At 34.0% G+C, this 17,501-nt stretch overlaps 2 protein-coding genes across 2 annotated transcripts; both read left to right on the top strand.

Annotated features, from left to right (window-relative positions):
* The first annotated feature begins 2,983 nt into the window (after positions 1–2,983).
* On the top strand, positions 2,984–10,355 carry LOC111004578 (pleiotropic drug resistance protein 1-like). Its single transcript, XM_022275627.2, has 23 exons — positions 2,984–3,463; positions 3,880–4,000; positions 4,083–4,171; positions 4,260–4,344; positions 4,433–4,592; positions 4,680–4,756; positions 4,843–4,896; positions 4,998–5,088; positions 5,223–5,524; positions 5,615–5,896; positions 6,049–6,365; positions 6,447–6,607; positions 6,701–6,804; positions 6,895–7,051; positions 7,125–7,420; positions 7,571–7,903; positions 7,989–8,279; positions 8,369–8,452; positions 8,543–8,676; positions 8,824–9,051; positions 9,134–9,305; positions 9,411–9,665; positions 9,924–10,355. Exons 1-23 carry the CDS (start codon positions 3,213–3,215, stop codon positions 10,179–10,181), a joined length of 4,302 nt encoding a protein of 1,433 aa, XP_022131319.1. The 5' UTR covers positions 2,984–3,212; the 3' UTR covers positions 10,182–10,355.
* Positions 10,356–11,328: 973 nt separating this feature from the next.
* Positions 11,329–12,020, top strand: LOC111005099 (protein CHLOROPLAST VESICULATION-like). Its single transcript, XM_022276485.2, has 2 exons — positions 11,329–11,487; positions 11,579–12,020. The coding sequence occupies exons 1-2, from the start codon at positions 11,414–11,416 to the stop codon at positions 11,901–11,903; spliced, it is 399 nt and encodes a 132-aa protein (XP_022132177.1). The 5' UTR covers positions 11,329–11,413; the 3' UTR covers positions 11,904–12,020.
* The last annotated feature ends 5,481 nt before the right edge of the window (positions 12,021–17,501 follow it).

Below are 17,501 nucleotides of genomic sequence, written 5' to 3'. Positions count from 1 at the left end.
CATGTTTTACCAATTTTTATTCATTTCAGTTCTTATATTTTATCTATTTTAATCTCGAAAATATATCATTGAACTAGATATGTTTTCATTTGTCATATATTTACAAATGTTTTGTAAGTTTGATATAGTTTAATAATTCATGCAAACTCGGCTAAATGCTTATTTGAAATATTTTACTTTAGTTCTTTTTTGTATAAATAACATTATTCTTTTAAATTATCATCATCGATTTTTTATAAAGTATTCAATAAAAAATAATGAAGCATTTTGTTTACATGATAAACAAATATTTATGTGATAAATATTTGATACTATGCGTAGTGGAACATTGATCAACCTTTGAATCAAATTAATCATACTGTATTAGTGAAAAAAAATTTAATGGTCCGATTAGAATAAATTTTTCTGTAGACTTTCGAAATAAAAAAAAAAAGGAGAAAACAAAAAGTTTGGGATAGAGTGTCTGAGGACAAATAATGGCATACCATGTGTCATTAGAACTCAATGTTCATCCAAATTGACATACTTCGAAGGACTGGAACTGGCCTTTGGGTTAGTTCTACAAACTGACATAAAGAAAGTTGAAAAGTTGGATGTTCAAAACGAAAGAAACCGTCCAACTCCCCACTTACCACTGCTCCAAGTGTGCGTCGTGATTGATCGTGACCTTAATCGGTCAATCCCTATAAATATTTAAGGTATACTCGTTTTTAGATACGTACAAATATGTGGATATATTTGAGAGAAAAATACATCAAACTTCTTCTAACTTAACGTTACATTGGGGTGCTCACTTATATTTTGTAGGTCTATTTCAATTATGATTATCAATAACCAATATGTCAAATAAATTTGTGCTGCAATGGAGAGGATGTCACATCAAACACATTTGGAATGGTAAGATAGGACATTTTTTATCTTATCAACATATGAGAGAGAGAGATTCGATGAACCTCGAATCAAGAGATCATGAGTTCGAATTTCCACCCCAACATGTTGTACTAAAAAATAAGAAAAAAGAAATACTTAGATTAATAAATGCTCGTTTACTCTCCCATATTCAGATTAGTGGGAAAAAAAAGGTTAATAGCTATAATTATTTAAAAATATTTGAAAATTTAGATAAGATCTGAATCTTAATTAAAAATAAAATAAAAATATACATGTTCAGGAAATGCTGTTTGGCCGACTATGCTTCTTGAAGCGAGGGATCGAGTTCGTATCCGGGGGGCTATGATCCCGTTGAGTTATTTGTTTAATTTTCGATTATTTTTTACTTCAATTTAATAAATCAGTCACTAAATATTAAAATATATCCATCGTTTTTCAACCTGAATAAAATATTAATAGTAAAATCAGCATTAGGATTCGACTAAAAGGACTATCCAACGTTGATTGGTACGAATTTGTGTACGAGCCAATTTATCGATAATTTAATTATTATTTACATATTCAAGGAAAAAAAAATACTAAATTACAAATATAACCCCTGTAATTCGGTTTACTTTCAATTTACATTTTATAGATTTAAAATTTTGAACATGATTCAAATTGTCAATAAAACATTTTTATTCACTCCAAAACTAACAATTTTTTTACTCGGTACTTGTTACTAAACTTTAATATAGTCTGCCAACATAGAAAATATCAAATTACATATTATGGTCATATATATATATATTATAAAATATGAAACTCATGACCTTTTGGATAGATATAGGTGCATTAACTACTTGAGCGGTTCGATTTGATAATAATAAATAGTTAATTTTGGCACATATCACAGCATGTGGGTCGGGTGGGGTGTGGATTATTTAGTCGAATAAAATTGGAAGAAATGTTAATCCCGTTAACTTTCCAAATAATGCACCATTTTTTAAGTCATTATATTCATAATTATTTTGAGTTCGATTATTGTCTTTATTTTAAACAATGCTCAAATCCGACACTCATATACACATTGTTTTTAATTTAATAATTACCGACTCGATGGTAATTATGTTTTTAATACAAATTTTACAATTTTAAAAAATTTATACACACGTTTCTAAAATGGTATAAATTTTCACAATATTTATCTAGTTTGAGCCTAAATTTACATTTATCTACTTTTATATTCTATACAAAGATATTGTATAAAAGTAAATATTTATATTTTCATCTTTTGAAACAACATTATAATATTTATAACCTAACAAGTATATAAAATATAAAATATGTACTTCTTTTCTTTAGTTAGGATTAGAAATTTAGAACTGAAGATTTGAATTCCAACTTTTAAGGAGAAGGACAAAATCATGATCACTCTTTGTAGTGGGACTCATTTTTCAACTATACTGTTATTAGGTAGGGGATATTTTATGACCCATAATAAGTTTATAAATATACTATAAAAGTTTAAAATAAAAATTATGTTTTGTTTTTTTTTTATACACGTTGATGAAAGGTGGGATGCAAAACATCCAATTCAAAAAAATGATTAGATACCTTATTTGCTTAATTATATTATTGTATTATGAAAGGAATATAATTTTATAAGTTATTGTTTTATTCTAGGACTAATTTGTTTCTAAAATTTTTTAATTATTATTTTCTAAATAAATAAATATATATATTAATTATAGCATAATTTGTCAATGCAAGCAACTTAATAGATAAAATATCAATTACTCTCGATGTAATATATTATTACCACCAAAATATTGAAGACTAAATATAAAATGAAGAAAGGATCGGAAAACTCAGAATTAAAATTTAAAAATGATGATACCAAATAAAAAAAACAAAAAGAGAAAAAAGAACCCAAAGATTAGTATGAACATTATAGTATATTATAATATCTGAAGAATCTGATTGGAATGGGATTGACTTCCTTACTCTGTTTCCATTTTTGCTCCGTTTTCATATAATTGAACCATATGGAAATTGACAATCATAAAACGCAACATAGAGCATTATTATTGGAGCCGACTCTTCTTCATTTTATTATATTTTTTTATTTCAATTTTCTGAACCTATATAATAGCTCCAATGTCTTCCATGTCTCATCAACGATCCTGCTGAAGAGAAGCACCGGCATTGCCGTTCGACTTCCGTCCAGGCGCATATAAAATCCAATGGATTCGTGAAATTTCGAGAGGCGGAGCTTTCTCGGTGCTGTTTGGCTACTCGGAAAACGGCGAGAGTTGCAGAGTCATCAATCAGTGGACGCCATGGAAGTTTTCTCGAGGTCTTCGTGCGGAGACGACGACGAAGAGGCTCTGAAATGGGCGGCGATCGAGAAGCTTCCTACGTATTTGCGGATTCGGAGAGGGATACTGAAAGAGGAGCAAGGCGAAGCCAGGGAGATTGATATACGGAATCTCGGATTGTTGGAGAGGAGGCACGTTTTGGAGAGGCTCGTCAAGATCGCTGAGGATGATAATGAGAAGTTTCTGCTGAAGCTCAGAGACCGGATTGAAAGGTTAGTTTCTGATTTGAAAGAAGCAATTTCTTCACATTGCAATTCTTGTGCTCTGGAAGGGCTTCAAACGTTGAAATCGTTGAAACTTGAAACCGATAGTATCTTCATTTTCTATTGTTGTCTACTGAGTATTGTTTAAAACGTATCAATTGCAGTCTATTTCTTCAAATTTGTTCTTATGTTTTTGACTACTATTATTTCATAACGATCTTTTTAAATATATATTTGATTGTTGATTATCATTTAATTTGTTTTTGTTTTCCATAGGCTGGTTCGTTATTTGAAAAAAAAAAACACGTATATTTTAAGAAATTGAATAATATTTTAAAATGAAATTACATTAAATTATCACTCAGGACTCCAAAATTTAAATAATTAATTAAGTAAATTTAATGTTTCCAAATATTACAAAACAGAGTTGGTCTAGAAATTCCAACAACTGAAGTTCGGTTTGAGCATCTGAATGTTGAAGCAGAAGTTTATGTGGGACGAAGAGCATTGCCCACGATGTTCAACTTTTCTCTCAACATATTAGAGGTAATCAAATGAACTTTCAGATTAATATAATTATGTCTTAAGAAATAGATTTCATGTTCTGCATGCTTTATTTTCCCTGCAGGGTTTATTGAATTATCTTCATATCCTTCCAAGTAGGAAGAGACCCCTATCAATTCTTCATGATGTCAGTGGAATCATCAAGCCTAAAAGGTAAATTAACGCAGAAACGTGGTTTCAATATACAGCATAAGATTTTTTGCAACTGTCGCCTTCTCATATTGCTGTTCTTATTCTGCAGAATGACATTGCTTTTGGGTCCCCCAAGTTCTGGAAAAACCACTTTACTATCGGCTTTGGCTGGAAAACTTGGGAAAGATCTCAAAGTAAGAATTAAATCCTAAAACTTGTGTATAAACTAAATATTTGAAGACTTATAATGCTACAGTATTGAGGAGTTTTTGTGGGTTCCAGTTTTCTGGGAAAGTTTCGTACAATGGACATGGAATGGAGGAGTTTGTACCGCAAAGGACTTCAGCCTACATAAGTCAACATGATCTGCATATAGGAGAGATGACTGTAAGGGAAACATTGGCTTTTTCCGCAAGATGTCAAGGGGTTGGACCGCGATATGGTGAGTTGAAAGCTACGATGGCATGAGAACAAAAAATCTAATCAGATTATAATCTGAGGATGCTAATTACTTGCTTAATTTTGACAGAAATGTTGGCAGAACTTTCGAGGAGAGAAAAGGCTGCAAATATTAAACCAGACCCCGATCTTGATATCTACATGAAGGTTTGAATTGAAAGAAGCACACCTTAATGGAAAAAGAAGTTTTCGGTCTTTTACAAGTTCTGTAATCAATGATTCAAAACTTGCAGGCAGAAGCACTAGAAGGGCAAGAAACTAGCATAATAACAGACTATATACTCAAGGTATTAACTCAAATTTGAGTTGTGATGAGATGAACCGTCCCTACATAGAAGAAGATAGGATTGGATAAACTTTTTATATTTTTAATATTGTCATTTTGCAGATTTTGGGTCTTGAAATGTGTGCTGATACTATGGTAGGGGATGAAATGATGAGAGGTATCTCAGGAGGGCAGAAGAAGCGACTTACAACAGGTAAAATCCAGAAGGACTGGTTGTTGTGGAGATATTTCAGTTGCTCTTTCAATCACATTAATTTTATTAAAATCAAAACTGTCGATATGTTTCTCTTAACTCAAAAACTTAAAATCTCTGGTCTATAAAAACAGGGGAGATGCTAGTTGGACCAGCAAGGGCGCTCTTTATGGATGAGATTTCAAATGGTTTAGACAGTTCAACAACGTACCAGATAGTGAATTCTATCAGGCAATCAATCCATATACTGAATGGAACAGCGGTTATATCCCTTCTCCAACCAGCACCGGAGACATTTGATCTTTTCGATGATATAATTCTGCTGTCAGAAGGACATATTGTGTATCAAGGCCCACGAGAAGATGTTCTCAACTTCTTTGCACATATGGGCTTCAAGTGTCCAGAGAGAAAAGGGGTTGCTGATTTCCTACAAGAAGTAATCTCCTCTTTTGCACCTACATTGGTTTGTTTCAGGAGACACTGTACCTTACATTAGTATATTGAACGTTCTTCTCGTTCATTCTAGGTGACGTCCAGGAAAGACCAAGAACAGTACTGGGGATCCAGAGATGAACCATATAGATTTGTTTCAGTCGAACAATTTTCTGAAGCGTTTCAGTCATTTCACATTGGTCGAAAACTGGGAGATGAGCTTGCCGCTGCATTCGATAGATCCAAATGCCACCCAGCTACTTTAACGACAAAGAAGTATGGTGTTAGCAAGAAAGAAGTGTTGAGAGCCTGTATATCCAGAGAACTTCTGCTAATGAAGAGGAATTCTTTTGTGTACATTTTCAAAATGTTCCAAGTAAGTGGAATTAAAGCTCAGACACAGAACTTGAGACAAATGTTTAATATTCAGAGTCTTAATATCCGAAGATGCTACAGTAAAGCCATTTAAGCCTATAACAGTTTGTGCTCTTATCATTTCTGATTTCAATTACTTGTTTTTCCTTCCAGCTTATTATAATGGCTCTAATAACAATGACTTTGTTCCTACGAACTGAGCTTCACCGAGATACTGAAATTGATGGTGGGATCTATATGGGTGCCCTGTTCTTTGCTCTAATTGTGATCATGTTCAATGGGTTCTCTGAACTCTCTATGACTGTCGTGAAACTTCCTGTATTCTACAAGCAAAGGGACCTTCTATTCTATCCTTCTTGGGCATATGCTCTGCCAACATGGATACTTAAGATCCCAATCACCTGTCTAGAAGTTGGCCTTTGGGTGCTCATGACCTACTATGTCATAGGATTTGATCCAAACATTGAACGGTAAGTAAAAGTAGCCAATTTTATAATTCCAAAACAAGTCTCAATTTGGATCCCAAAATGTGAAAGAATTTTCATTTGCAGGTTTTTCAAACAATTCGTTCTACTTTTCTGTATCAACCAAATGGCTTCAGGATTATTTCGCCTAGCAGCAGCACTTGGAAGAGATGTCATTGTTGCAACCACATGTGCGACATTAGCTTTACTAGCAGTAATGGCGTTGGGCGGATTTGTTGTGGCTCGAGGTAACTTATACGTTTGTTTTGAATATGGCCTAAGTTATTGAGACCGACATTCCTGATTTCCAAAGGAAAAAAAATTCCGTTCTTTCTTATTAGAGGATGTACATCCATGGTGGCTGTGGGGATATTGGGTATCACCAATGATGTATGGACAGAATGCTATAGCAGTGAACGAATTTCTTGGGAATAGTTGGAGGCATGTACGTATTAAAATTCTCTTTGGTTCATATAGAATGTAAAGAAATCCCATCGGCAAAAGCTGATAAAGTTGTTGAAATATGTTACTGCAGGTGCCTCCCAATTCCTCAGAACCATTAGGTGTTTCAGTCTTGAAGTCTCGTGGGATTTTCCCAAAAGCTTATTGGTACTGGATTGGAGTAGGAGCAACAATTGGATACGTTTTGCTATTCAATTTTCTCTTCACTCTGGCCTTGCATTATCTGGATCGTAAGTTATTCATAGCTTACAGTATTGACTTTAATTTATATACGTTACTAAATGTTTGCTCTATTTGCTGCAGCATTTAGCAAGCCGCAAGCAGTACTATCTGAAGACACCTTGGCTGAGACAAATGCTAACAGAACTGGAAAATTCGAACCACCAATAAAGGCAAACAGCTCTTTTGGTGGCTCATCAAATTCAAACCTCTATAATGCAGAAAGAGAAAGAGAGAGTCAAAGTATATCGTCCAGGACATTGTCTATAAGAATTGGGAGCACCAGTGAAAACCAGAATGACAATCGAGGGATGGTTCTTCCTTATAAACCCCATTCCATCACTTTTGACGAAATCAGATATGCTGTAGACATGCCACAGGTATATCTTTGAAGATGTTCAGTGGACCATAATGCAAAATTATATATGAAATGATGATTTTAATAACAAAACAATATTATCTTAAGTGGGAACTTGTCAAAATAGTCGACCATACTTTACATCTCTTATTCCAAATTGACATCCTTTCAGGAAATGAAAGCACAAGGTGTTGTTGAAGACAAACTGGAATTGCTTAAGGGTGTCAGCGGTGCTTTCAGGCCAGCTGTTCTAACAGCTTTAATGGGTGTTAGTGGTGCTGGTAAAACGACTCTAATGGATGTGTTAGCAGGAAGGAAAACTGGTGGATATACAGAGGGAACCATCACCATATCCGGGTTCCCAAAGAGGCAAGAAACATTCGCTCGCATTTCAGGGTATTGTGAGCAAACTGATATCCATTCTCCACATGTTACAGTCTATGAATCATTGCTGTATTCCGCATGGCTAAGATTACCTCCTGATGTTGATTCCGCCACTAAAAATGTATCAATCTTTACTCTCGTTTTAAAATTTATTTACAAGTAGTAGTTATCTTACCTTCGGATTGTTAACTGAATCACTGTGCCAGATGTTCATTAAGGAAGTCATGGAACTCATGGAGTTGACCCCATTGAGAGATTCTCTAGTTGGATTGCCTGGAGTCAATGGGCTTACAACAGAACAGCGGAAGAGGCTAACTATAGCAGTTGAACTCGTGGCTAATCCATCTATAATATTCATGGATGAGCCAACGTCTGGCCTCGATGCCAGAGCAGCAGCAATAGTCATGAGGACTGTGAGGAACACGGTCGACACTGGACGAACCGTAGTCTGTACTATTCACCAACCAAGCATTGATATATTTGATGCTTTTGATGAGGTGAATACTCTTTCATTGGGAAGTTGTTGACTACTTGTTTCTTTTTCTTTGTTACCGGAATTGAAGAAACTTGGAATGCTTCATTATAGCTATTTCTCTTGAAAAGAGGAGGAGAAGCAATATATGTTGGTCCGATTGGTCGCCACTCTTCCCACTTAATTGAATACTTCGAGGTTAGGATACACATATATATATTTATTTATGGTTGAAATTAATTCCATGTTCTCCAGAATCTCTAAAAAGTGTGATATCTCTTCATCAAGGGAATTGAAGGAGTTCCAAAGATCCAGGATGGTTACAATCCTGCAACTTGGATGTTAGAGATCACTTCACCAGCACATGAAGCTGCTCTTGGGGTTGACTTCACTGACATCTATAGGAACTCAGAATTATACAGGTACAATCTAATTATTGTCTTCTAAATCATACACTAAATTTCCACCACTGTCTGGAAGAGTAAAAGACAAGATTTCTTAGTATCAAAAGTTTGTCATACGCAATTTACTAGATCAGCTAATATTATATGGATGCCACCATTACACAGGAGAAACAAAGCCTTGATCAAGGAACTGAGCATGCCTTCACCAGGTTCAAAGGACTTGTCGTTTCCTACTCAGTACTCTCAATCTTTCCTTAACCAGTGCATGGCATGTCTATGGAAACAGCACCTCTCCTATTGGCGAAACCCACCATACACCGCTGTGAGACTTATGTTTGCAACTTTTGTTGCCATTCTATTCGGAACAATATTTTGGGACCTCGGCTCCAGAAGGTAATGGCAGAAACAGAAAGTACTGATGACAAATAGTTTTGATAAATTTGCTTTCTTCATAATCTCTTAAATGCCAATGCAGGAAAACAAGGCAAGATCTTTTTAACGCGATAGGTTCCATGTATGCCGCTGTTCTTTTCATTGGAACCCAAAATTCCTCTTCAGTACAACCAGTCGTGGCCATTGAGAGAACAGTGTTTTACAGAGAGAGAGCAGCAGGAATGTACTCAGCATTGCCATATGCATTCGGACAGGTTACATTTCACTTAAGCTTTGAAAATTTTATCAATGCCAAAAGATGAACTACAACATTTTTCCTTTAAAAATTCAAGTAAACTAAAAAAATTGTCTCCCTGCAGATTGTCATTGAGCTTCCATACGTCTTCATCCAGACAATCATTTACAGCGTCATTGTATACGCCATGATCGGTTTCGAGTGGACACTAACCAAGTTCTTCTGGTATCTATTCTTCATGTACTTCACCTTGTTATACTTCACTTTCTACGGGATGATGGCTGTCGCAATTACACCCAACCACCAGATATCTAGCATAGTTTCCGCTTCATTCTATGCAATATGGAACGTTTTTTCAGGGTTCCTCATTCCTCTGACAGTAAGTTACACAAATTATTCGATCTCATTTCGTTTTCTAACAATATTTAAGTACTTCCTGGTGAGTAGATATCTTCTTACTTACCGCTATTAAAAAATGGACAACTTCTTATGCCTTCATCTCTCTAAGTTGCAACTTTTTAACAGCAGTTAGTATGAGATACTTATTGACTAGTAAATACCTAAATATTGTTATTTGTTTCTTTTCGGCTTCGGTACAAATTTGAAACTTCTTACATGGAATTGAAATTCATGGCAGAGGATTCCCATATGGTGGAGATGGTATTATTGGGCATGCCCTGTCTCTTGGACCTTATATGGATTGGTTGCTTCCCAATTTGGAGATATTAAGGACACTCTTCACTCAGGTGAAACCGTAGAAGAATTTGTAAGGAACTATTTTGGGTACAGCCAGGACTTTCTTGGTGTTGTGGCTGTGGTGCATATTGGGATGCCACTTCTCTTTGGTTTCATCTTTGCCTTTTCAATCAAGGCATTTAATTTCCAACATAGATAGAAACCCGTCACACGTGTCACTAAAACGACGTAGTTTTGCCCCAATATATACGAAACACTACACACTTACATGAATATCCAAGATCTATAATATAGTCATCACGCTTAAATGTCCATTTTTTATTTTTCAATAGAGAAAATGGAAATAAAAATTACATATGATGTGTTTAGATCATTCCATTATGTAAACATTTGTTGATTAGAATTGAAAGGAGAATCATCAATCATCCTGTTATTATATAACGACAATAAATTCAAGAAAAGATGATGCTTAAAATAGGAGAGTGAAAGAAAATTTTATTTATTTATTTATGTATAGCACATTCTTTAAATATCTGCAAAAAGGGGGGGAAAATAGTCGGATTTCCACGATTTAATTGAGAAAAAAGGTTTAAAAGCATGTAAAATTGAAGTATACTAAAATGTATCTAAAATTTTAGAAAATATCTAATGAACGTTGGGAGCACGACTGTTGTGTCCTGCTCTGACGAAAAGCCTTTCCAACATGCGTCTATATAAGTCTTCAAAGACGGCAAGCAACCAATCCCAACCCCCCACCACACGACAAATTATTCGGTATGCTCCGACTTTTTACACCGTTGGATGTATGATAAATTTTTCTTTAAATATAGTTGAATAAGTATAAAATCGTCGACTATGTTTTAGGAAGACGGAAAAATAAATCGATATAGCAAATAGACGTTGGTTTGGTAACCTTACCATCGCTTATTTATTTTTAGAAAAATAGAATTGTATGCTTAAATACAAAATTAGTAAAACAATATTCTTATTCATGATATAACAAATGAATAAGAATAAGAAATTTATTTTTTATTATTTTTAAAAATTTTGTCTACAATTTTGAGAACCTCAAATAAATAAAAAAGATAAATAATTGTCCAAACCTTAGATTTTTTAATAAAATTAAAATACTTTATCAGACAAGCTTTAAATTCTTTATAAGTATAAATAAACTAATAAAATCTCTCAAATTGATAATTATTTTTATTAGTACGAGATTTTTTTTTAGAAAATAAAGTTACGAGCAGAATTAAATTTGGGCCACGTGGGGTTTTTCCAAACTTGCGGGACTTCCCTTGGCGTCGTTCTCAACTACCGTAAACTGACCAACATCCTCCGACGCCGACGCCGCCACCTTCCCTTTTTTCTTTTAACTTCGTTAATTCTTCTCTCTCTCTCCCCAAAAATCAACAGTTATAGAGAGAGAAATCAATGGCTCTCACCACCACCTGCTGCCTGAAGAATCTCAATCCCCCCACACACACGAAGAACCAGTCTGTTTCCTGGTAAAATTCCGACATCAATATATCAATTCTGATTAACTGATTATTATATTTAATTAACTGTGTGTGACGTGGCTGTGCCATTGGGCTGCAGGACTGGAACAATAAACGAAGGGTCGTGGAGAAAACGGTGCGTTTTGGGGGTGGCGGCCGCGGGCGTGGCAATGGCTCTGCAGATGGCCGGAGAAAGTGGCGCCATTGAAATGGATCCGATAACAACCCAGAAGACTATGAAATGGAGCGAAGAAAGAATGTGCCCACAGTGGAGATTCAACTCCCTCGAGACCATTGTGCCCGAGAATCTTCCCAGGCCCTTCGCTCGCCGGAGATGGGACCCCGTCCGCCTTCCTCCAACCACCGCGCCTCAACTTCGAGCTACCCCTTCAGCCACCGCTCCTACCGGTTGCTTCTCTCTGTAGTAATCAAGTCAAACCAAACATAATTCGATAGATAAGACATTATTATTACTGTTCTCAAATGTCATAGTTTCATCTTAATTTTCAAATTAAATCGGAGAATCATACAAATCTAATATAGACACCCCATAATACATACAAAAGTGAATATCTTGAACTTTTGTTTAGTTTAATACTATGTGAATAGAGATTTAAACGCTCTGAGTCGAAAATAAATATTTTTACGCAGTTAAAATTCTGAACTTTCATTTAAATGTTATGTTTTTTTTTTTTTTTTTAGAATATATGCAATAAGGGAGTAACGGGCTCATTTGGTATATTGATCAAAGTTTCAGGAAAATAACAATTTTTTTAATAAAAAAAAGTTTTCCGAGTATTTTTAACATATCTATTTCTAAGAAAGATTAAAAATGTGTGTAGCATTTAACTAAGAGGCCCAGGATACTCAAAAAGGTCCGGCTTAACAGAGTACATGTTTGGGCTTTAAAAGCCCGGATTATGAGGACAACCGAAAGAATGGGCTTAGTCTAGTTTTAAATGAGCCCACAACGAGCTTTTGGATTGAATCAATCTAAGTTGGGCCGTATTCAGGCCACAGGCTCACAATATTTATCAGTAATGGGCCGGCTGTCGAAATGTCCATGTCATGTGCGTGTTTTCTTTTCCTTTTTCCTAAATTTCTAACTATTTTCGGAAATAAATGTTTTTATACCATCCTTAACTATTTTTCTAAGTGACTATTTTTCTTTCAAAAAAAAAAAAACAAACTACATTTCTAAGCATTAACCTATCCGAATGACTCCTCAAAAAATAATAATAATAATAATAATAATAATTATCCGAATGACTATCGTGTTAAGGTAATGAGAAAGTAAATGAAAATAAAAAAACAAAAAAATAATCTACTCCCGAATTAACTTTAATTGATTTGAAATTTCACAAATAAAATATTATTGAGATTGAAGTATAGAAAAGTTAACTTCAAACAATAAATTTCATACCTATTACAAAAGCTTATTAAATTAATGCTTAATTAAAACGTAATGACTTCTTTTATTTAAAATTTCACCCTAATAAGATGTGATAAGTGTAATTCATGTTATCAATCTACTTTAATATTTTTCAAACTGCAACATTGCAGTATAGCTCATTCTATAAATTTTTTAATTGAAGGATGCGTCATCGCTCCAATAATCCAAAATGCCGTACAATCAAATTTCGTGATATTTTCTAACTGAGAGAGAATAAAATTGGAGTGGGCAAGTAGGTGGGATGTGATGGGGAGAATCTAAGTAATAGATTTTTGTAGTGAAAGAAACTTGGAGATGGAAACCAAAGTTGGGATACAACATCAATACATGCCTTGAAAAAAAGAACACACATTATTCTTCAAACTTCACCACTGCCATTTTTATTTTTATGCTTCCTTCTAACACTACATAATATATTATATATTATCACCCTAATTTTCTCTCTCTTTCACTTTTTTCTCTTGTATGTAACAATTAATTAATTAAACTATATTTCCTTCAATTTTTGTATGCACTTTTCTCTATGAGCTTTAATTATCTAACAAATCTGCATGAATTTTCTTAACGACCCAACTCAAAACACTTTGATTCGACTACATATGTCAACATTAGAATAGAAAATCTTGGGAAATTGAGGTGACCCATATGCACAAACACAACTTTTTTCCTTTACTCATTTATTGTTCGTTACAATTCTCGTCACAACGTGCTTTTGAGATGAAACTTCATGAGTATTACATGGTATCAGAATCTCTAGAACTCAAACGAAGATTTGATCTAGAAATAGGATTCGACCAAGACTGGTGAGCTAAAAAAAGCAACTTAAATATAAAAGTGAGAGATTCAACCTATCTAATCCTCTTTTTATTACAAAATGTGGGGTCAAATCGAGCATAACTCAACGATAATTGACATATATCTTTTAACTAAAAGTTGTAAGTTTGAGTTTAGCATAATCAGTTAATAGGATCATTAAATTTATGTTGGTTCGTAAATAATATTAAATACAAAACTATGTTAAAGCCATACAATCAAATGACATAATGATGAATATATTGACGTAAAATGAATAACCAGCCGAGCGGGTTGATTCTTTTGACTAGAGAAATATATATATAAATATGTTGCATGAAAATGAAGTTAAAAAAATAATGATTTTTTAGAAGAAAGAGAGAAGCAAAAAAGTAGAAGCATTATGTAATGATTTTAGAGAAAGTTTGAAACTAGAACATAAAGTATAACAAAATGGCAAATTATTTCTTAGTCAAAGGAAGACATGAACTCAACACATTAAACCAATCATTGCCACAAGAGAATGTGTAGATTGAGAAGTGCTTCTCTAGATTTTGAGTGTACCCAAATTGGGAACATACAATTCTGCCTAAATGCTCAAATGTGTTTGGAATTGCACTATAACCTTTCCCACTACACTTTTTTCATAATGCCTTTCAACTATTACCAAAATAAATAAATAAGAATATATATTTTTCGTGATCCTCATATTTCTAGAGAGTATATTCCTTTTATCTTTTATTTATGAATAACGATGGAAAACTCTTCCATTTATTTATTATCGGAAGGAAGAAAATATATATTCCTCCGGTCAAATAATGGGGCTCGATTGTTTTTGCATCGCACGCAAAAAATCGTCACGAGAAAACCAACATGAGCTTAGTTAGGTGGTAATTGACACAAACTAAGAAGTCTTGAGTTTAAATCTCACACCTCCACTTATTGTACTAAGAAAAAATAAAGATAAATATAACCATAAAATTTTTGTAATTGTACTGTATTGCATAAATTTAATATTGTTTTAAAAAACGTTACAATTTTTAATTTTTTTTTCAAATATAGTATATATTTAACTTCTTTTTCACTGTAGTTTATATTATATTTGAGTTTAAGTTTGATTTGGGCTATACTATTTTTATAAAACTTTAAACTTTACGCTTTATATGTGAAAATACACCTTCGTTCATTTTATGCTATCATTGAGGTATACGACTCTTTTTATTTTTTCGATTGGGATTCCCATTTTTAGTGCAAACCCAATAAAAGTTTCCTCCCCACTATTATAAGAAGCATTCACAAATGTGATGGATGTTAATGGAATTGGAAAGGAATCCTTCAAAAAAAAAAAAAACTCATCCTTTTTCATTTTCTTTTTGACTTATATAGTTCATTACATCTCCCTCCAAAACATGCTTTTACCTTTTTGGGCCTTGAGTGGTATGGAATGATTTGGGTTTTTGATGAACTTATTGGGCCCTGTTATTTCTAACTGATTGGGCCCACCAAAATTCTGAATATTTTCTTTTTTTTTTCCAACTTTTGTTTTTATTTGTAAATCAGTGGGCATTGAATATTCTGCCGAATAGAGCCAATAAGAACGATGTCAGAAGAGTCTAAGAAAATTTGAAGTGACGTCATCATCTTGGAGTAATTGAAACAAATCAGATCATGAGATCTATTTCTATTTAATCAACTATACCAATCAAGATTGCGTCATTATTAAGTTTTCTTTTTTAAAAAAAATCAAGAGTCCGTTGTGATGTAACCCTGACCGTTGGATTGACATTGAAGTCCGCGTGATTGATGGAGCAACGGACGGTCCGGATTCAAGGGTTAACCTGAGGTACCCATAAAGGGATCCAGAAACCGAAGGCTTTAAAACTGCAGTCATAAAACTTCCACGAGGAGGAACACGTATTGAGCGGGTGACACGTGGCGGATGACTTAATGACGATAGTACCCTCCACCGTCAAATCAAAATGCACCAATCCTAATACGTAAAAAACTGAGGGCTGAGGGTCGCTTCGGTGTAAGCGTGATCCCGGTGGATTATAAGGCAGCTATCAATTCGAAACGGTGTCAGGGTCGTTTTGGTCATTACGTTCGTCAGAGTCGGCGTGGGGGCCACACCGCCACGTGATCGCTTCATTGGCCAGCTCTGACGGTCGACTTCGGTCACGTGACGTCAACCTCGTCGGTGACGCTAACTCCACCGTGCCCGTCACCGATTCTTCCGTACAAAAACTATTTTTCCAAACTTTTCTTCAATTATTAATTATTTTTATTGGAAATTAAATACGAAAAGAAAAAAGAATAATGAAAATTAAGAATTGGGTATTGCTGTTGGGAGTCAGTTATCTGATACTACCGATCACTGCACCAATGGGTGATACCACTCTATTCACACCGTGCAAATGTGAGGCCCTCCCTATAAGATATTATAAAAACAGTAATAAAAAATTATATATGTGAATAAAGAAGGGTTATGGTTAATCAATATATACTTGATAATTAAAATAATTAATCAGGATATAAAGTAATTAGTAAGAAAGTTTTATCTTGACGACATGTGGAGTCACTCCACAACCTTTTGGTAGGGATAAATTATTTAACAAATTCAACTATGTTTAGAGTCACATCAACATATTTACAATTATGTATTTATAATATAGTTGATACATACATCGATTAGGGTTTTTGGGGAATAAGATTGGGACCACGCTCAACCCAAGGACCATATATGTACATGTCCGACTTGGATGTGCAGGGCCACCTTAGGAGAGAGGATCGCGCCAGGCCTAAGCACACTTGGTCGTCGCCCTGTTTTGTGGCACTTGTGGCTTGAGCCCTGACAGCTCGTCCACGAGGGTTGCACTTACCGAGGAGGGGTGAGGAAGTTTAGCATTATATTTCTAAGTTTAGGCTCGAATCTTGACTTAAGCATCAGAGTGAGGAAGGTTGGCATCGTACTAGTGTCTTTTATCTCTCAATCTGTGCATGTCGCCATACTCCCTAGTTTTACAAAGCCAAAATCTCATCCTCCCATGTTCACTAACTGTTGGGTCAATTTTAAACTGTCCGATTCAATTCGCCTCCAAATTTTCACTCCAATAAGAGTGTATTGTTAATCAAGGTAGGCGATTAAGTAATTATAATTATTAGTCTTTTTTAGGACTATATTTAAAGTTTGGTACTTATAATATTGTATATATTTTTGTAAACATGTCTACGTGTGTCAATATTTTAGAAAAGTATACTATTTTGTTTACCTATTAAGGATTAGATTGAATTATATTTTTGGTTTGGAATCTCTCTGTTTTATGTACTAAAAAAATGATTTTTTAAAAAAGAAAAAGATTATGATCATATTTTAAGAACTAAAAAGAAATGTACTCATATAACAAATTTATTACACTAATTAGATGTCATAACACACAATAATTTTTATTCACTATCAGTAAAGTGGCATAAAAATTACTAAATTTACAATTCACAACTCTTTTTAACTTTAAAATTGATCGACTTATTTTATAAAAAAGAAAAAGAAAACTTATGCGATCAATAGAATAGATTGATTTCGAGATCGGATTCGTGTAGATAAATTAATCAAAGTGTGCCACCATGGTTTATAAGAAAAATATAATGTCTATATACCAACCGACTAAGGAATTAACTACACAAATAATCTCAATTATCAAATTAACTTTGATTGTGAAAAAGTAAAGTTTAATTAAATTGAGCCGAAAGTTAAAAAGGGTTAGAAAAAATTTTAAAAAAA

Source organism: Momordica charantia (assembly GCF_013281855.1).
Source record: "Momordica charantia cultivar OHB3-1 chromosome 8 unlocalized genomic scaffold, Mcharantia_2.0 BLBB01000008.1, whole genome shotgun sequence".
NCBI classification, from domain to species: domain Eukaryota; kingdom Viridiplantae; phylum Streptophyta; class Magnoliopsida; order Cucurbitales; family Cucurbitaceae; genus Momordica; species Momordica charantia.
This window is presented reverse-complemented; position numbering and strand designations above follow the sequence as displayed.

What these genes read in the sequence shown, in the direction of transcription:
- LOC111004578 (XM_022275627.2), top strand. Translation starts at nt 3,213, where the DNA reads ATGGAAGTTTTCTCGAGGTCTTCGTGCGGAGACGACGACGAAGAGGCT. An exon ending in ATCTTGATATCTACATGAAG is followed by an intron (nt 4,757 to 4,842) that starts GTTTGAATTGAA and finishes CAAAACTTGCAG; the next exon opens with GCAGAAGCACTAGAAGGGCA. An exon ending in TTGCTGATTTCCTACAAGAA is followed by an intron (nt 5,525 to 5,614) that starts GTAATCTCCTCT and finishes CGTTCATTCTAG; the next exon opens with GTGACGTCCAGGAAAGACCA.
- LOC111005099 (XM_022276485.2), top strand. Translation starts at nt 11,414, where the DNA reads ATGGCTCTCACCACCACCTGCTGCCTGAAGAATCTCAATCCCCCCACA. An exon ending in AAGAACCAGTCTGTTTCCTG is followed by an intron (nt 11,488 to 11,578) that starts GTAAAATTCCGA and finishes ATTGGGCTGCAG; the next exon opens with GACTGGAACAATAAACGAAG.